We start from the raw sequence: 21,383 nt of genomic DNA, 5'->3' as shown, positions 1-21,383 counted from the left end.
ACTTATTTGAAAAAAAGTATAAAATGTAGTAAATCTGAAGAATATGACAATTGCAATGACTTAAGTGTAACCACTGTATTTGAACTGCTTCCTATTCTTCAAAGTTCTTTGGGGAAAATTCCATTGGTTACACCAATTAGCAGTTATACTTGAGGATATTAGAATATCAGAGTTTGAACATACTTCAGATACCATCTATTTAAACTTTTAATGATCTAAGAAACTTCCCTCTCCATTCTCCTTGATAAAATGTCATAAAGTTTAATTGGAAAACCTTCAATAAGGGGAAACTCACAACTTCATTTCACTTTGGGCAACTCTTGTCTTTATGTTTCACTGAAATTTGTGTTCTTCAACTTCCATTTATTGCTCTTTTCTACCATCTAGACCTAAGTAATTGAGGTCTAATCTTTTTTATTTTCTTAAAATTAAATTTTATTTTGTTTTCTCTTCAAAATTCTCTCTCACCTCCTCCTCCTCTTTCCCCCATCAAAAAGGCCAGAAAAACAAAATTCATTACAAAACTGTAAAGTCATGCAGAACAAATATCTACCTTAATTCTGTCTTCCAAAAAAGAAAGGAGTAGCAAAAGGGAAGGTGAGTGCTTCAGTCTACACTTTAGTCTTATCAAAAGATAGTAATATTATAAAGATGGTCAACTTTGAAAAAAATTATGTGTTAATTCTTCTTTCAAATGGTAACCCTTCAAATGGGGCAGCTGCCATCTCTTAGCCCTGCCCAAGATATTTCTTCTATAGGTTTAATATTTCCATTTGCTTCAATAGTACTTTTTTGTCATATGAAATCTTCTCACTATCTTGGTCACCATTGCTATAAACATGTTCTAACTTGTTAATATCCTTCTTATTATTTGGCATGAATTTAAAATCGACAGTCATTTTATTTATAATGGTCATTTTGTATAATGGCTTCATTCTATATACTATAGATACAAAGTAAAATATAAAAATACTTTTCTTCCTTTAAACATGTATTCTGTTGGGAGAGCATCTTTCAGATTGTTCCTGATCAGCACAGGGTCCATTTAGTTTCAATGACTGATGATTCCATTAGCCTGTTTAGTTGATATGCCACCTTGTTAATTCACATTCAATTGTGAAGTGATAAACTTTCTGCTTGTTTTCGTGTGAACTATTTACTGATCATTTCTGTATCTGTGAAAGAGTTGTATTTTGGACCCAAGTGAAGATCTAAATATTTATCACTATTAAATATCATCATGTTAGAATCAGTACATTTTATTAATTGTTTGATGGCATTTGTATATTCTCAGTCTAATGTTCCATGTATTATCCATCCTTGTCATGTTTGGATCATTCAGATTTGATAAAGGGACCATTCAGATTTTGAGCAGGAGAGTAAAGGAGAGCCCAAGGGTACTCCATCAGAGATTTTTCCCTAAGGTAGCTTTGATCCATTAATCAACACTCTTTGGCTGCCTGCTCTTAATTAGATTCTTATTCCTCCTGAGTCTTGCAATAATTATAACTACAATAATATTTAGCATTTACATAGTACCTACTATGTGCCAGCCATTATGCTAAATGCTTTACAAATGTTACACCATCAAAATCCCACAAAAACCTTTGAAGATAGGTGGTATTATTATCCCCATTTGTCAGAGGAGAATCCTGAACATTCCAAGTCCAGCATTATGTTCTCAGAGTCAAAAGCAAGAAATACTAAACTCTGTTCATTTTTTGAGTACTACTAATTGGTACATCAGGAAAATGCCACAGATACTGTCATAAAAAAGGAAATTAAGTACTTTAAAAAGTTTTTCAGTTTGCTGTTTGAGAAATGAGATATAGGATAGTCATATGACATGGTGAATAGATTGCTGATCTTGGAGTCAACTAGACCTAAGTTAAAATCTGATCTTAGACACTTTGTAGTTGTATGATCTCAGACTAGTCAGTTAACCTCTGCCTCAGTTTCCTAAACTAAAAAATGGGAATCATAATAGTGTGTACCTTCCAGGGTTATTGTGAAGACAAAATGAGATATTTTTCCTTTATGGTGGCCTTCCTGCCTCTTCTCAATCAACTAAGTATCATACTACATTTTTTTAAATAGCCTTTTATTTACAGGTTATATGTGTGGGTAACTTTACAGCATTGACAATTGCCAGTGTAATACTACATTGAGGCAACTAGATGACTTTATGGGATTAGAGTCCTGAAATTTAAATCCACCCTCAAGCAATTACAGACTCTGTGACCCTGGGCTACTTACTTCATATCCCTCTTCTAAAAAGTGGTGATAATAATAGTACCTATCTCCTAGAATTTTTGTAAGGCTCAAACAATTTAATATTTGTAAAATGCTTAATATTTGTAAAGTCCCTGCCATCTGGTAGGCATTATTTAATTGTTAGCTATTATAGCTACTATTACTGTTATATAAATTGCCCTCCTTGTTATTCTTCCTTCCACATTTGTTCACACTAATATTCTCAAGTTATTTTGAATTCTTCCTAATTGTTTTTCATATGGTATAATACTCCATTTTATTCAGTTACTGCATTTTTTCCCCTGTCCCTCAAATGATGGCCACCCATTCTGCTTCCAGATTTTTGCTACTATAAAAATGTATCATTCTTTTTAAGACTCAGCTCATTTGGGGCTTCAGAGTTCTTGCCATTATGCTAAGAACCTTATAATACTTATTGTTTTTTATCCTTAATTCCCTGATCATGTACATTAAAATGTTATTTTGTTATTGATTTTTGTATTGTTTTGTTTTAACATCTTCCCCTCTTGGCATTTTCTTTCTCTTTGGAGTCATTAGTTTTTGTGTGCATATACAATTTTGTTGTTGTTGCTGTTGTTCCCTGCCCTCAGCCAGTCATAATTGTGTCAGAGGAAAGAGAGTCAGGTAACTGTAGTTAGAGGAACAGTATTCAAATCCCTCCCAAGGAAATTCACATACAGATTTTCATTTCATGTCAATGGATGTGCTTAGAAATACTATAGCAAAATTATTTCTTCTTTCTGATCTCCTTGCTTTGTAATTATTTCCTTCCTAGTCCATTGCTTCTTGTGTTAGTTTATCTTTTAAAAAAGGGTCCTGTGTAGAGTCCTGGCCTATGGAAGGCAGTATCTAAAGGAAATTTCCCTTGTACATAAAAGAACATGGCGATATAATTTTAGAGCCAGAAATTAGGTTTTTTAATTCTCTAATTCTTTTTTTTTCAATTCAGTATCCCAAAAGCAGTTATGACATAGCAATTGGAGAGCTGACCTCAAGAGTCAGGAAATTTTGGGTTCATATCCTAACCCTGACTCATAAGTTCTTTGAACATGAGCAAATCACAGACTTTCAGCACCCATACAACTCTAAGTTGCAATCAGATGTTAACCTTTAAAGGGTATTTTTTTTTCATCAGGCCCAGTATAGATTCTAATGAAATTATAAGCCCATTCAAAAAAAGAAATTCTCCCTACACTCCCAATGATATTTTTAAACATTTAATTTACTTTCCCTAATCTAATTCTGAATTCCCTGGCTTATATCAATGAGATCACAAGTCCAATCACTATCACTAATTCCTTCAATTTAAGAGATACCACTCTCCTCAGCCTTTCTGAAGTATGGCACTTTCCATTTCTCTTTGTGTAATAGGGAAATACAGTGATAGATCAGTGAAGTGAATTACTCCTACAAGCTGGCTACCTGGTATTATTTTTTTAATATAGACAGCATGTGGTTGATGGCAGCATCAGAACCAAAAGTAATAGTTTCAAGAAGTTTGTGCTATATCTGAAAGAGTTTCACTAGCTAACAAGGCTCATTTACTGTTATCAAATGAATCTCTAGCTGCTTCTTTAAATTTAGTTTTCTATGAAAAAGTACTTAAGTAAATCAGGAGATGAGATGGGGTAGAAATACATTGTACTAATTCTAATTTTACTACTTTTAAGAAACCATTATTCTTCTGTATCTTGCAAAGTATGCTTTCAAACTTGAAACCTTGATAGCTAGGGATAGATGGATTTATCCATCTGTGTTTTCCTCATTTTGTTTTAGATTCGAGAGTCGATTTTCTCCATTTTATCTCTTGTGATGAAAATGCTCATGAGTTGAAATTTTGCTTCAAAGTTTTTAATTGTGGACTCATAAGAGCTTAACTTGTTGATGTGCAAGATTCCCTTGCCCATATTTTCATAGATATTAATGTTAGGACATGTGATCAATTTCTACCCTTTAAAGAATGTTATTTCCAACACACACACACATATTTGCCCATGTATTTTCATTCTACCTCCATCATTCATTTGATTTTTTAGCTAGCGGGAAGAAAGAGACATTTAGAAGGGTTTTTCACATCCTTTCAGAAATCCAACACATCGATGCCTTCATGTAAGCAGCTACCTTTCCCAAGTGCCTCATCCTCTCCCCTCTGTCATCTTGAGGCAGTGTGCCTGTATTTGTGTGTAGATTTATAGTTTATCTTTATCTATGGCTTCATCTGTAGGTAGCTATTATAGCCGCCTTGCCTGGATATTGTTTGGGCCTGATAGATCTGTCTGTAGTTCATCAAAGGGGAGCTGAGTGCCTAAAAGCCATTGGGTCCAGCTGAGGATGAAATACGAGCCATCAGCCTTGGTAATGGCTGTAAAATTTCATAATTACACGGCCTTTATTACATTGCATAATGATCCTGAAGCAGTATGGAACAATTAATTAAGATTTTCAACCGTAGCTCTTTCAGAAATTAAAAGGTGCTAGTGGCTGAGAAATGGGGAAATGTCTTGTCCTAAAAGCATTAGGGATGCTTAGGAAGGACTTCCTAGATAGTTCTTTTTAAAGAGAAATATCTACTAATTAGGTAACCAGCATTATTGTAACATTCATATATTCTTGAATGTACTTTGACTTCAAAAATTGAGTTCTCAAAAACACTCCTTGGCAAAGAAATTGCTAAGTGTCCAGTTATCAACCTCCTCTCTCCCCCAACCTTTAGAAAATTCTATTCAGTCTCTTGCTATAGCCATTTGTCATGTTTATGGTTGTTCATCTCTACACATTAAATAAACGCGGGCTATGAGATAGGGGGATCACTTAACTGCACAGTATAGTACACTGACCAAGAAGTTTCTCTTATGCACTCTCTCATATCTTGAGGCATTAAAATTATTTCAAGATCTTTTCACTTTGGCAGTCATCCCCAAAGAAAGACTTTTACTGTTTTCATTTATTTTCTTTGTGAATGCAATATGTCAGATGCAATATATGCCCTTCCTATCCCATCCCCCTTTTATTTTCATAACCACACACTCAAATCTGATAAAGAATACTTAAATTTGGTGGGTAAAGGTAGGAGACACTATTGAGTAGTAACAGATACAATATCAGAAGAGAATATATTATGGACCTGTCCACACATATATGTAGAAATTGCCATCAGTTCTTGGCACAGTTTCTCATGTCTAGAATAGTGAGATCCAGATGGAGTGAGCAATATTTATTATGCCAAATGCAATAAAAATAATGAAAATATAATAAAAATAAACCCATTTTTATTATTTTAGGTGCAGATTTTCTAACAATATGTGTTTCAAAGAAATTTAAATGATACTGTTGATATCACAGTAACAGTAATAATATTTCCTAAACATCGCGCGCGCGTGTGTGTGTGTGTGTGTGTGTGTGTGTGTGTCCTAGATGTTTGGTCACGTTAAACATTATTGTTTTTAAATTGGCAATCATCATATACCATTTTACAAATCTTAATATTTCATCAGAGTCTAAAACTTCCCATGGGCATCCCTTATTAAACTTTCAGCAGAAAATTTGGAAAGGATTATGTTCTTCAAGGAGGAGCTGCTACTCAGAGTAAATTTTCTTGTTGAAGCATTTATTCCCTTAATAGGAATTTTCTGATCTGCTGTCATTCTTGTTCACACACTGAGTGTCACTGCCTCTAAAACACTTGTCATTCTTTAATGGAAACAAAATAGTCATTGCAGCCAGAGCCGCAATGTCATTCCACTACCCCTTGCTGCGTCGGCAATAGTGAAAATGACAGAGAGGCTCTCAGTAGGGGTAATTAAAATGTAAATATTGATATTTTATTATTTGAAATTACTTTCCAGTGCGGCATTTAATATCTCTCCATCTGTGCGGCTCTGTTTAGCGGTCACTTTAGTGCAGCTCTGGGATGCCAAGCAGCGGCTTGATCCCCGTTATGTCAAAATGCTTGTTGCTGCTTAATTTTGATATCTAATTAAGTGGAAAAGTACAGTCCACACTGTAATCCATGGCATCTTAACCAGCTGCTTGGGTATATTTAGAATTAATCTCCACTATGGAATCATCCTAATGTATGCAATTAAGAGTCTGCCGATGGCTAATTAGGTGTATTAGAATCAGGCAGCTTTTTTTTTTTTTCCTTTTGGACTGTTGCAGACTTAAGACACTGCCTCCAGAGGTAGTCTTAATGCTGCTCAAACTGAGTTAGGAAACATTGCAACTTCTGAATAAATTCATGCATGGGAGATGACAGATGTCTCTTCATTTGCTGATTTCTTTTCACCAATGTGAGAACAGCACAATCTTTTGTAATATGTAAATTTATTTATAGGATTTCCGTTATGTAAGGGTCAGGAAATATAATCATAAAGTTGCGGGGCAAACTAGTTAAGGAAATCCCTACTCCTTTAGAATATATCAAAGCTAGAAAATTAAAGAGACAGGTACTTCTCTGGGATATAATCTTTCCATTTGGATAGCAAAGTGAGTGATGGCTAGAAGAGGTTTTTCAGAGAGCTACCATACTTGTTCCCTACTTGTACATTTAAATGGAGAGCTTGTAGAGTAGGAGGCACAGGCTTAAGACAGATAAATACATGTATCTAGATAACTGTTTGTATACATATGTGGGAAATCAAAGCAGACAATTCATTAATACATTTTTGGCACTGGCTGCATTTGTATATTCGGGAAATTTTTTAGGGTTTTCATTGTGGTGGTTTGTTTTTACTTTGACAGATGGAAAGATCGGTTGGGGGTGGAGAGAGTAGTAGTATGAGAAAGAAAAATTAAAAGCAAGAAATTCCTTCCCTCCTAAGTGAGGAAAATGACTGTCGGACAAGCCAGTGCCAGATAGTAGTGATTTATCACTATATGAGCCAACAAGCACAGCTACTAGACTTGGGATTCAATATTCCTGAATAGGTTGTTTTTTTATTATTGATATTATTATTATCATTATTATTATGACATTATTGTCAACACAAAAGTTGACATTGAAATGATTTGAAATACAACCTAATATTGGAATGAATAAAATTTATGCTGAATGGATCAGTTAAATGGAATTGTGGAGTAATGGCTCCCAGATCGATCAAAAAATTATTTTTTTTATTTTGTAAAATAAAGTATGTGTAATTCATTCGTCCTTATAATTATGTACTTTTATGTCTCATTCTGAGTAAAGTTTGCATCTACATCAGTGAACTTCTGAGGTAGATTTGAAATGATCATTTGGTTTCCAGGCAGTTCATTCTAAACTAATTAATAAGTTGCCAGTGGGTTACTATTCCAATTGGCCCTCCAGACCTTTGATTATTAACTCCCCCAAAACACACAAGAGATACCAAGGAGCACTGATAATATTTCTTCAGATCATTTACACAGTATCACATGTGAGGCTATGAGTTCTTAGTACTTTGTTCTACAAAGAGATTTGTACATAAGTTCAAAGCCTGTAGCTAAAATACAATGAAATGATTCATGTTCAACTGGTACCTGAATTAGTCTCTTCCTAACTATATATGTTTATTTCTCAGCCTTCTGAGTGAAACTGCCTTTGCCTACAGATTCCAAAGGCATTTAACTCTTTGAGATATGAATGCAAACAATTCTTTCTCTCTCCGTTTACAGCCACTTGAGTTACTTTAGGATCAAATTCCATTATGTAGTCATATAAGTACTATCATTGGATAGTAAGCCTAACCTTCAGTGAGAATATATCAGGAGTGGGGAAACATTTCTTTTTAAATTTCTTCCAACATAATTAATTAAATTATTAATTAAAGCATATCATTTATATATTGTGGCTTGCTCTTAATTTAGCTCATGCTAGAATTTTAAAGCTTTGAAAGGCTCCCAATACTGTAACATGAACCTCTTCAGGTATTGGCAATAGAAAACAATTTCTTTTTTTCCAATAGGAATTCTTTAATTATACAGTATTTTCTATACTCTGTAGAGTATAGAGTAAACTCGTAGAAGTGAACCATCTCTAAATAGGTGGAAAGAAGAAACAAATAAAGCATAAATGAGTCAATTTGCTACTAGGAGTGTAAAAATAGTAACATTTTTAAAATGTGGTAATTTTTATCCATGAAACAAATTTACCTTTTATCCCTGCCATTATTTTGGTATTCTTTTGAAGCCGGAAATTCCGGCATTTATTGAATCCTCAGTTTTTTAGCCTTAAAACCAGTTTTACTGTATTCTTTAGGTTCAGGTCATGGTAAAGCAGAGTATTTGAATCCCTTTTGGCCATCTGTGGATAGCCACAATGATTATCTTGCAAACTGATTTTTCAAAAGTCTGCAAAAATCATTTATTTGGTCCTAAAAAGGTATAAATTATACTTTTCTATATTTATTCCCATATTAGTAATTTGAATGATTTTAGATATACATCCCCCCCCCAAAAAAAAGCCTCTCAACATCCACATTTCTGTATATCCATCTTTCATTAAAAAAAAGAAAAACTCAAGATAAATGAGATCTCTTCAGTTTCATGTTAATAGGTTTTACTTGATTTCTCTTAGAATAAAGCATGTTCTGATTTGCTCAGATGCAATAATGTCATGGGAAGATAACTATGCTTGTAAACACATGACAGGTAGAAATCATTCCTTTAAAGATTATTATGTGAAAGTTGTATATACAAACCAGTTTTAAAAAACCTCAAACATGTCTAAATGGCATTTAAATTACATTAACACCTTTTTGCACAGCTGCAGTAAAAGGTCAGAACAGACAAGCACCATCTTTGCTTTTTGTAAATGTCTCATTTGCTGCTCTAAAATTGCCAAGCACCACACTTATTTACTATTACGGAATGAATCCAGTGTTGAAAATAAATACTTCTATCAAGTGAGTATTTGCTTAGTTATCCATTGTTCTTAATGAATCAAAATGGATACTCATTGTGAATGCCTTTTTATTGCTATACCATTTATCTGATGTTAGTTCATAGGTAAGAATAATTGTGATAGAAATTTCTCAGTCTGCTTGCTTGGCTCACCCTGTTTTTGTTCTTTGAGATTGGTGTGAAAAATATCACAACCAGCAATTTAATAATTAATATTTCTTTTAAAACAAAGGCATTTGCATTTTGTATTTTATATATAGAGAGAGAGTACTAGGTTAAAAGGTATATCTCGTGTGTATGTGTGTGTGTGTGTGTGTGTGTGTGTGTGTGTATTCATACATTCATTCAAACCAAATTTATGTTTTGTAGATGGTGGATTTGTATTACTCAATGCAAGGAGTAAATGTCAGCACAATAAAATTCACTTTTCCCTGGGCTCCATTCATGAAAAAAAAAATTTGATTAGAGAAAATGAATGCATATACTGTCAAAATAGTGTCAAATTGAAAAAACATTTGGGAGAAATTAATTTTAGACACTTCTAAATAGTTTTAAAAAGCCACTTTTTTCAGACATTACCAAAAATCTTTTGGGAATGTGTATTTGTAAGTCTTAAGAGAAAACCAGCTGGGTTATATGATTAAATTGTTGACTTTCATTATGAAGATCAAAGTTGGAATTGGTAGGGATAGGAAAAAGGCTGTTTGTTGTGCAAAGCCTTTGGCATAACCATTATATAACTTATATTTGTAAAGGAGGAGTGAGTTTTTTATACTATCTGTGTTCAGAGTTCTTTCGTTTTTGCTCCCATATGGTTTTTGATTTCCAACCTATGTTTCCTCTTTCCCTTTTAGTTAGTCAGTAAGCAAACGATTTGTTTTGACCTTAATGCAATGGATTCTACTAAGAAATATAGATGGGAATCAGCAAGGGGAGTGGGGGGGGAAACGGACTTCAAATTTTTGTGGGAAATATGTTTGAAGGCAAGACAGAATGACCACAGAAAGTAAGTAAAAGTTTGAACTGATCTTATAATTCTTTTGGGGATATATCTTTGGGATATATACACATAATACACCCTCATATACATATACATGAAATATCCTTGGAACAATATACAACTTATTAAAAACATAAAACAACATCTTAGTAACTGAAGTAAGCAGTGCATAATAGACATAGTGAAAATATGAATAGTTTAAATGATGGTAATAATCATTTTTGGTTTTGTATGTTTTGTTTTTCACTAAATTTCCTAAACTACAATGCTCCAATTTAAATCACAGTGGATGGGATGTTTCTGTAACATTGTTTTTCTGAAAAAAAATTCATTTTTTTCCCTCTGATATTTAACTGCTTCATGTCCCTGGGCAAGTCATTTAATCTCTCCATTACTCTAGCAATTGCCCACCACTAACCTACTAAGTCACAAATAGGTGGGTTACAATCTACAGTGATAGAAGTCGTTTCCCATATTAACAATCCTTCAATAAGAAGTCATAGATCTTTAGCATGTTCATGTAATTTTAAATATCCAGATAAGTAGAAATTGGTACCAGATTTCCAGAGTTACTCATGGGTGTCCATATTATATTGGCCTTGTATAATCAAAGATAGAACCATATCTGCTGGCTCCCAGTCTAAGAATCTTTCCACTTTACTACATTGTCATTTTGCATTAATCTTCTTTCTGATATCAAAACTTAGGTCTAATTGATTTAAGTATACTTATTCATCTCATCAGTGTGATTTTAAAACTTTTATTATTATATGTTCAGTATTCATCTTTTCCTAAAATGTTATACACTGGCAACTAGGCTAAGAATCATACCATCTTAAAAAAATTCCCATTTTTCTCCCCAATAATTCTCTAAATATTGCTTTTTTATTTTATAAATTTATAGCTTTTTTATAAATTTTATAAAATTTTTATATATTATATATTATATTTATATATATATATATAAATTTATATAAATTTTATAAATTTATTTATTTTACTGATGAGGAGATTCAGACTCATGAGTTTAGGAAACTTTCCAAAGAGGTAGTAAGTGCCAGAGCTGGAATATAAACTTGTGTCTCCTTATCTCCAATTTCTCACCTTTCAGATGAGCAGAGAAGGTAGGAAGTAAACTTACATAGTTTAAGCAAGAAGAAAGGAAGAAGCAAAGTAAAAGATAGAGAAGAGGGAAGGAGAACTACAGTGAGCAATAGAGATAGATTTTAGTGTTAAAAATGTAACTGAGTAAGAATTTTCCTCTCTCCTAAGCTTAAATTTTTTCATAATTTGGTTCCCAAGTCACCTATAAGAGAGAAAAACTTTGTTGTCATTTAGAAACTTTCCTCCTAGAACAGAATACAAGATACTTTACACAGCCCTGTGATACTCACTGTTGTAGTAGCAATGAAGGAAAGACCAACCAAATTTTTTTCCCCTTCCTTCCCCTCTCCCCTCCTTCCCTTCCTTTCCCTTCTATCTAATGTCATAGATGATAATTGCTTTACAGAGAATTCATTTTATTCTCACAACAACCCTGGAAGATAAGTGCTGTTATGATTCCTATTTTCCATATGAAAAAAATGAGGCAGAAAGAGTTTAAGTGACTTGTCCAGGATCAGATAGTATCTGAGATTAGATTTGAGCTCATTCCAGAACTTGGATTCAAGATCAGATCCAGTTCTGTGACTACTGTCACTTAGTGCACTTCTCTCTCTCTCATCTGTTGACTATAAACAGCATTGAGAAATTGGTCAGTTCATCCACTTTCATTTTTGTGTTTTCAAATTTGGTTTCTAATTTTCAATCTTTTAAAATTCATATTGAATCAATATCACACAATTGGTAGCTCCTGTTTTAAACTTTAAAATACACTGCAACATGCAAATAAAGCTCATTTGGAATAGTTTATCCTTAAATCAGGAGAGCAACAAATTTCTCATAAGATCAACAAATGGCCCATATGCGGGCCACATTATCTTAAAAGGTAACAGCTTCTCATTTTTATCAGTTCTGCTTACATTTGACACAATCCAATTGTAAGTTATAAATGCATAATCTAAATGCATGAAATCTAGATAGTCAGATTAGTCAGATTGGGAGAATGAAGATTCAAGGAGTGGCTTGGGTGGTATGTCACAAATGCTCAAGAGCAAAAATAATTTATGTTGGAATAGTCATTGACTCTGGATGTTGTTCTTTTAGATATAAAATACTTTTCATATCACTGTGTATATTCTTGCAGCTCTCATTTTGGCACTTGACCATCTGCAGCTGCTTAACTCTAGTCCCTAGTGACTTGGAATCCATGAAGTCCATTTTAATGAAGGAAAGGGAAAGGAAGAGTCTTCAGGAAAATAAATGTTATGTCCTTCTTAGTCCACAACTTTGCACTATGTGAAAGAGACCAGAAGTGGTACATCACCTGATATTTGAAAAGAGCAACGGGCTTTGAAAGGCAGGCTGAATCTGGAACTAGGGTTTGAAGAACCTTTAAGTCCATTTGAATCAGAGTATGTCACAGTAGCTATGAACAGACTGCAATGCCATTGTCTTTTCTTTCAAACTCTTATAAACATCAGGTTTATTTGGATGGGGTTTATTTAAAGAATCATGTTCAATCAGCGCTCGCTCTCTCTCTCTTTCTCTCTCTCTCTCTCTCTCTCTCTCTCAATGCACTTCGTTAGTGATCTTCGTGAGTCATTACAGCATAATTAAAATTCTAGTATGATATGCTATTTGTTGGAAAGTGTCAATTTTTAGTGGAACAGAGAAACTAGAGTTTTAAAAAACTGTGAATGGGCAAATCAATGCATGATTAAATGATATTAGCAGACACCCTGAAGATTTAAAATGCTGGCACTCTAGTTCAAGAAAGCAACAAAGAATGAATGCCTAGCAGGGGTTAAACTCATATGCCTCCACTGCAGCCTATTTCTGTCAACACTCAGCTCAGGAAATAAACATTTATGCTTTCTGAAATGAAAGTGTATTTTTGAAGACTAGCCGTCAGATATTTTTTGCCCTTCACACTTTCAAATGCTTAGCCTTTTTTGTAAGTTGACTGCAAAGTGCATCAGTTTGCCAGGCTAAAAAAAAATGTATTTGACAAATGCCCATGGCATCACTGTCAAGCTCATGAGCTTCTACTAGAAGATGGTAGAAGGGTTGGCACAAAACATGCCTCCTTCAAGCTTATTACCTCAGGGGTACCTGACTCTTGAGAAGCTTTTCAATCCCTCCAAATGACGTTATTCCCAACTGTCATCTGGTTTATTTGGAGCACACTGTATTGCAGATAAACATGCTATTTAACTGCAGGTCAAGGTACAGAGTCATTCTGGTAGCAAAATGCCTGAGATACATTAAATGGCACTGACTCTAGGAAGGAGATGAAGAGAGATCAGAGTTGTCACCAATATGCATGGAATGGTCCATTGCTGGGGAAGAAGAAATGTGCCACAATATCAGTGTGTTTTAAAATTGTTTAAAAACTGTAATACAGTTGAACATTTAAAACTATAACCTGTCACAGGCCAAAGATTAAGATAGGGTACTGTGCAAAATATAAAATTCAGCCATTGCCACAAAAAAGCACTTGGTTTTTTATTCATAGAAAGCAAATATTTTAGGTGATCATGTTCTTGAACTTTGTAGCCTGTTACCTCTGATCTACTATCAGATGTTGTGAAATATGTCCTGTGTAATTAACATTCTTGAAACATTTATCTTTGGTCAAAATAGTCACATTTTCTGAGGAACAGTAAGAATACAACTGACAGAACTTAAGAAGTACATTCTTCTCTATACTGCAGGCTTCTAGCTTGTCTGTCTGTTCACTAGCTCTGTTCACAAGAAGGTTATTTAATCTCTCCTTTTACTTGAAATCAAATATACCAATTTGTGCAAAATAATGGAAAAAGAGCTACAAATTTAGAATCAAAACTCATATACATTTTTAACCTCTCTAGTGACAGAGGCATGTAGCAATTGTTTAAGCAAAAGGTCTTTTTTATTGCTAGGTAGGCCCATTATGTACCCCTAAATCATCTTTTGACAGTTAGGAGTGCTGTCTGTAACATATTCTTACTCCCAGAGGCATGATGTTAAAGGGTTAAAATGAAAGTTTAAGATTATATTATTTCCAACCAAAGAGTATTTAACCTATAGACTTTTATTTAGTCAGGCACAGAAATACTTAGTGCTCTTTCTGGGAAGTTTTGTGTTTGCAAAAGTTCCTCCTCCTTCTTCTTCCCCTTCTCCCCTCTCCCTTCTTCGTCGTCTTCTCCTCCTCCTCCTATACACCTCCTCTTTTTTTTTTTTTTGTTTGATTTTGTCAGAGAGGAATAGGAGGCGGTAGGAGAGCAGCAAAAGGGAAACTTCTAAGTTTTCAGGAGCAGAGAAAAACAGCTATTGACACTAGACATTATAGGTTCACCTTAAAAAAAAAAATCAAAACTGATTTTATTGCTTTTTGCTTAATTAAACCCAACAGAAATGTGTGAAACATTGTTATAGCTGAAAAATTGTTAATTTGTAAATCACAGGGACAAAGAGGCTGGAGTGCAACTTTAAAGTTTCCATGCACGTAAATGTCAATAGAGTGCCTTCTCCATCATCAGCACTAAATTCACATTGATGCCTCTTTTCTTCTCTGTATTGATCCTTCCATGAGAACGTAGATTTGTATCTGTTAATTAATGCGTCCTGAAACAGCGTTTGTATTAATCAGGCAGATAAGAAAAATTGGATGCCTGCACCCTCCTGACAACCGTAAAAGTGCTGGCCCTGATAAAATCGTGGATGGACCTCAATAAAAAAGTTCCTCCTTCCACTCAATAAACTAATCATCCTGCTTTTAATTATTCGGCAGAAAGATGTGTGGAGATTGGAGAATGTGTAAATCTATTTACTAACAGCAGTGTCTGGGAGGGAGAATAGGGCTGTCACAAGAAGGTGCTGCAGGCTACATTCTGTCCATCTGCTGCTGCGGGAAATCTGGTTCTTGGGACAATGAAAAGGAAGACGATGTAAATTTCTATTCATGTTTATAACCTTGTGGATCATCTATTCTCTTGCCACTTAATCAAAATACGCACTGCCTTTAACCTTCTTGCTCTTTTCCTACTCTTAGATATTGGATGAACCTTAAGAATGTTTTTTGGTGGGTGATAGATGGGAATGAGTTACCTTTTATGAGTCTGGCAATCAGTGAAAAATGAAACCAAGTGGTATTAGGTCAGTTTCAGAGAGGGAAATGTACCTGTGCATTGAATCCCTGTTTAAAACAGTCTGTTTGAAGACTCCTCTCTTAAAAATAGTGGTTAAAAGGTCGGATATATTAATTTATTGGAGTAGGGATGACCCCAAATTAAAAGAAAAGAAAATTGGACGCACTCAACCAATTGAGAAAGTTCCTTGTCAAAGCACACATAAGCTTCATAAACAAGCAAATAAAAGCTCTATACATGCCTTAAGACCTCCTCTTAAGAAAAGCTTGACTAATCCCCTTTGATGCTTTTATTAAGTACTTATGGTTAATGGTGCCAAGGGCAAACAGCTAGGCTTTTCACTACAGCCAAGAAATCATTTGTTTTTGCCTATTGTTCTATAAATCACTGAGGATACTACCAATTTCATATAAAAAAAGAGCATTGGCAAGAAATATTAACTTGGTGGCAAATGAAGGATCCATAGGGTTATTTCTGTCGTGATTTTCTTGGAAAGTGTCAAGAAAAAGGAGTTAAATGCATTTTCATTGTTGTAATATTCTGTTGTTTTTTTTTTTAATTCTATTATATCTGCAATATACAGTGCTATTTACTGTCAAATTCCTGAAAACATCATATATAACAGTGGCATTTAAAGCGGAACATATCTATTCTAGGATTCTAGCATCTGATTATTGATCAAATTATCTTCTCTAAAAATCTTTATATGTATTCCTCCTAAAATATAATTACTGTCAACAATAGGCTTCTTATTCTTAAGTCTGTTATTTTATTCTATCCAGTTTAAATAAATTTTTTATGTATTCTCACTTTATTTGAAAAGCAACAAGTTTGTGTCAACTTGAACAAATGTGAAGTAGAGAATAGAGGAAGCTCAGATATTTCAGATCAGAGAAACTACTTTAGATTCTTATATACTGTCATTTTAAACACTTTATTTTAAACAATTATCAGAATAGTATTTTTTATTTAAAAAATGTGTCAAGTAATAATGTTGTTGCTATTTAGTTGTTTTGCTGTCATATCTGACTCTTCGTGATCATATTTAGGGTTTTCTTGGCAAAGATGCTAGAATGGTTTGCCATTTTCTTCTTGCCATTTGACAGATTAGGAACTGAGCTAAACAGTCACATAGTTGTAAGTCTGGATTTGAACTCAAGAAAATGAATCTTCCTGACATGAAGACTCAGCCCTCTATCCACTGTGCCAGTTAGCTGCCCATAATTTACACTATAGAGACCCAGAATTAATTATTTCATAATCATTATTAGCATGAATAAAATTGCCAGGGCAATATGGCTTCTTTTCCCTAATTTCAACCTTTACGGAGTTGTTTGAACCAAAATACTTTTCTCTCCTCCCCACCCTCCTTCCTAACTCTAACCCTAACTGTAACCCTCCAGACAGCTGATACTGCTCCTTCCCTTCTTTCATATTACTTTCAGTAGCTATAGAATTTAGAGGTTTTGAGAAATGAGGCTTCAGAGAAAGCTGTGTCAGGTTTCCTGGCCAAGAATCAAGTGTCCCTGAAACATCCTTTTATTTGAAGATCTAAGGGGATCCTCTATTCATATGAAAATATGAAAAAAAAATTTTTTTTCTTTCTATTACATATCCCTCCCATCTGCTGTGTCTATAAACTGGCTAGTAAATTTTACTTTGCTATTTCAAAAGTTTTGTATTAAAATGTAAAGGTTTTTTTAATTGCATAATGTATTGAAGTAAAATCATCATAGCATATGAAATTAATATTGCATAACAAAGTTATGGACCTGTATGAACATGGTTAAGTAACTTTCTCTGCTCATTTTCCCATTTAGGTTTCTCTACTTTGTCTCTGGCTGATCAGATGAGCCTTCTGCAAAGTGCTTGGATGGAGATTTTAATCCTTGGTGTTGTATACCGATCACTTTCTTTTGAGGATGAACTTGTCTATGCAGAAGATTATATTATGGATGAAGATCAGTCCAAATTAGCAGGCCTCCTTGACCTCAACAATGCCATCCTGCAGCTGGTAAAGAAATACAAGAGCATGAAGCTGGAGAAAGAAGAGTTTGTCACCCTCAAAGCTATAGCGCTTGCTAATTCAGGTTGGCAGAATGGCATAATTGTTGCTACATTTTTCATATATGTCACCCACACCTTCCCCCCCTCTCCCTTCGCTCCTTCTGCATAGTTTTGCTCCAATTAGCTGGGGAAATTGTGAAGAAACTAGGAATGGAAAATTCAACTTCTAGACAAAATTTGCTGTTTTGTCTACTTAGAGGACAGTTTTAAAGTGCATACTGTTTCCAGAAAGACTTGGGGAGTTGCAAAGCAAAAATGTTTTTAGATGCCGCATCAAGCAGATATTTTCAAGAATAAGTACAAACCTAGCTTTGTCTGCTCACAAAGCAGTATGGTGCAATGCAAAAAACAGTGTTTTTGGAGTCAAAAGAAATGGTTCCAAATCCTCATTCTGCTTCTTAGTTCTATGATCCTGGTATAGTCACTTTAATCTCTGGGCTTTCAATTTCTTCCTCATTTTTTAATTTTACAATTCCTATAAAATGTTAGTTGGACTAGATAATCTTTTAATATCCCACTACTACTCCCATGATCACATGTTTCATAATCCACCCATATAATGTGTATATGTGGTTGTTTGCCTGCGTATTGACTGTTTGCCATAGGAAAAAAATGATGTATTATTCTCACATTTGCCATTTTGTTGGAAATGGAGTTTTAAACATTTTAAAATTAAACAAAAAACAAGCTTGAAAAATCATGTATTCTTTTGGTATATTTCTCTGAAAGGTGCTACTTATGCAGAAAGGGTTAAGAACTACAGAAAGAATTTTTTTTTCTACATTTAAACTTAAAAGTGCTGAAGCAGGAAGCAATGTCTGATAAGTAAAAATCGTTGATGCTTTGTTGTTTTTTCTTTTGTGTCTCCCCTAATGCTTTATTGTGGTCTTAAGTCCCTTTTAGCATTTGCATAAAGTTCAGGATAGATCCCTCTTTAATGACGTGCCGATCATTAGATACCTGTGTGTCAATAACATGCTCTGATGCTATGTACCATTGACAGTCACACCGTGCCCCTCCATCTGCTTTTGTTTTGACCCTATCTTTGAACTTTATCTTGGTTGCTGGCCAGTAGTTTTCCCTTTAATTACAAGAAGGAAACTGTCAATAAAATCTGTTAAATGGGATGCAATGAGTGGCTTGAATGGGCGGACGGCTATTTGTTCAAATTCTGCAGCATTCAAGGTATTGACAGTTTGTTTTCTGGGGCCATATGTGACGATCAATCTCAGGCTGGGCTCAGCCGCGCTGAAAAATGAAAAACCAGATTGCTTTTGCTTACTTGTGGATGACGACTTTGTGATTTGGCGCGGTCCTAGTGAGATGAGACCTTCTGCCCAAATTGCCCCCCTGAGAACCAGGGACGCGTGACTGTTTTTAGAAATAATTTTAATTGATTTTGTAATTAACAGTTCATCTACAATATTGATGCATGAATCCTTGGACTGATAGAAGGGAAATTGTTTTCAACAATGAAGTTGTACTTTCCTATCTGTCTTTGTAATGGAGTTTAGCATTTTGCACTTTTAATTGGGAACATGGCCTCACAGTGTCCCTCTTTCCTAACTCTCAATAAAAATTGAATATAATATATTTCTTAAAAGAAAAAAAAAAAAAAAAAAAAGACAGGGTACAACACCTTTTGGAATCTACTGTTCCATGTATTCTGTTAAAGTTGATTGGGCCTACTCTGAACTTCCCATGTTATAAAGGTTCTTAGTTGATATATGTTCAAGATGCAGACTGCCAAAGGTCTGCTCTGGGAAGCTTTTTACATCTTATAATTATAAAATTGCTTAAATTTGTAACATTTCTAGAGGTTATAAGTTCAAACTAAGAAGGGATACTTAATATTATATTCTTACTGTACAAAGTTACCTTGAAAATGTAATAATTATGGATAATGCTAAACAAGACTGTAACTTTATTTTAAAAAAAATAGGAATATTTTTGCAAACTATATTATCAGAGAATATTAATATATTAAGTGATGTGACTTCTGTGTGCAGCATTTAAAAATGATATTTGTTAATTTTAGTCTCTAAATCCTAAAATCCATAAGACTCAATTTTAAAAGGCTTGTTGTCTCATTTTTAGACATATTTATTGTAATAAATCTTTATTTTGAGAACTAGTTAACTTAAAAAAAAATACAGCATTTTTAGGTTAAGAAATCTTTTCAATTCTTTCTCTCTTTTTTTTTTTTTTGCAAGACTGAATATTATTTTTTAAAAAGTACATTTAAACCTCAAATGAATTCCAACCTTTGTATACAGTTTAAAGATTGTGTAGGTAGTTTTTAGATTTAGGCAAACTATATACAAAAAAGGGTTTTCTATTGATTATTTGTGTCAGTGAATTTTTCTGCCCTTCCATTTTCTCTTCCCTTATTCAGGCAATACAAAGTTATAGATTTAACCTTACTTAGAGCTCCAGTGTAATTTTTTAAAGCTTTTTCATGCTTGTATTAAAATTCTTTAAAGTCATGTTAGTATTTAGAGAGAATAGAAGAGAATTTATATATAAAAGACCTATGTTACAATTTAAACAGGCATTTTAGCTTTCCCTATATGGCTGTAGCATGTTTACAGCCATTACTTCCTAATATGGCATTCATCTAAATTATCAGCTTATTTTAAACATCTGGCTTTGTTCAATAATAATAAATGCTGTGTTTATGCTTGGGAAACAGGGAATTGGCTCCCTGATAATGGCTGCCATATTTTCTGTAGCCACATTTCTTTCCTATATGAATGCATGAGTACATGTTTACTTACAAAACTGGGACCTGGTTGGAAATGTATCTGTAGGTTTAGAGCTAAGGAACCAGTCTATTATAAGCTCCTACCTTATTTTCCACATATTAAGACAACTTTGAAAGTCCCCTGACCATGATTTTATTTTTGTTAGAAGAAAACTTGCTACAAATTTGTTAGAAAGAAAACTTTCAAATGAGAAGGATACACTAAGATGGCTTTTGCAGAGCCTTCATACCATGTCTCTTAAGTATTTTAGTTGCTACATCCTGTTATTCTCCTCTATGTAAATAGCCTTCTGAACAATTATTACCTGAATGATGCCAAAATTCATTCAACAAATGTTTTTGAGCACCTATTTTATGGAGAAGAGAAAATAGAGTAGTATTTAATCTTTAAGAGTTGAAGGACTTGGTTCATGTTCTTCTTGTTAGATGTTATCTGTGGATACATTAGTCATATCTCTGGATCTCACTTTCCTCATCTATAAAAAGGAGATAATAATGGTTATTTTTCACACAGAAATATTATGAAAATCAAATGTGATAATGGATAATGTGAAAGTGCTTTGCATATCTTACTAATGTTCAATCATTTCAGTCATGTCTGACTCTTCATGACTTCATTTGAGGTTTTCTCGACAAAAGTATTGGAGTGGTTTGCCATTTCTTTCTGCAGTTCACTTGACAGATGAGGAAACTGAGGCAAACAAGGTTAAGTGATTTACTCAGTATCAAAAAGCTAGTAAGTGTATGAGGCTAGATTCAAATTTAGGAAATTCAGTCTTTCTGACTCTTGGCCCAACACCCTATTCACTCTTCTACACAGTTATGTAGAAGCTTTGAGTTAGCACTGTAATAAATCTCAGCAAATATCCTCTCTCATCAAGTACTAAAATATTATATTGGTTTATTTGAATTGAAAATAAATATGCTAGCTTGATATTTAGTTTGTTGTGCCCATGGCAAGTTTACTTGATTTAAGCCTCAATAGCCTCCAAAGCACACAGCTAAGAAGTTGAAAATTTTATTAGTTACTCTCAATCATAAAATGGGGATAATTTTAATTTTGCAACCTAACTTGAAGGGTTGCCTAAAATTTTTTTTTGAAATGAAATATTTGCAATGTTCTCTATAGGCTTTATACTATTACATGAATGTAATTTATTAACGTTACTGGTGGTAATAGAGGTAA

General features: G+C 33.9%; 1 protein-coding gene across 6 annotated transcripts in view; it reads left to right on the top strand.

The window, feature by feature from the left end:
* Positions 1-21,383, top strand: part of ESRRG (estrogen related receptor gamma) — a 654,372-nt gene that overhangs the window by 622,499 nt on the left and 10,490 nt on the right. For all 6 annotated transcript variants that reach the window (XM_031937375.1, XM_031937373.1, XM_031937374.1 and 3 more), the window contains one exon: positions 17,187-17,456. In XM_031937375.1, coding sequence (XP_031793235.1) covers positions 17,187-17,456 — 270 coding nt within the window. The remainder of the gene's footprint in view (positions 1-17,186; positions 17,457-21,383) is intronic.

This window comes from Sarcophilus harrisii, chromosome 4, assembly GCF_902635505.1.
Source record: "Sarcophilus harrisii chromosome 4, mSarHar1.11, whole genome shotgun sequence".
Taxonomy (NCBI): domain Eukaryota; kingdom Metazoa; phylum Chordata; class Mammalia; order Dasyuromorphia; family Dasyuridae; genus Sarcophilus; species Sarcophilus harrisii.
Note: the sequence above shows the minus strand (reverse complement) of the source record. Positions and strands in the feature narration are given on the sequence as shown.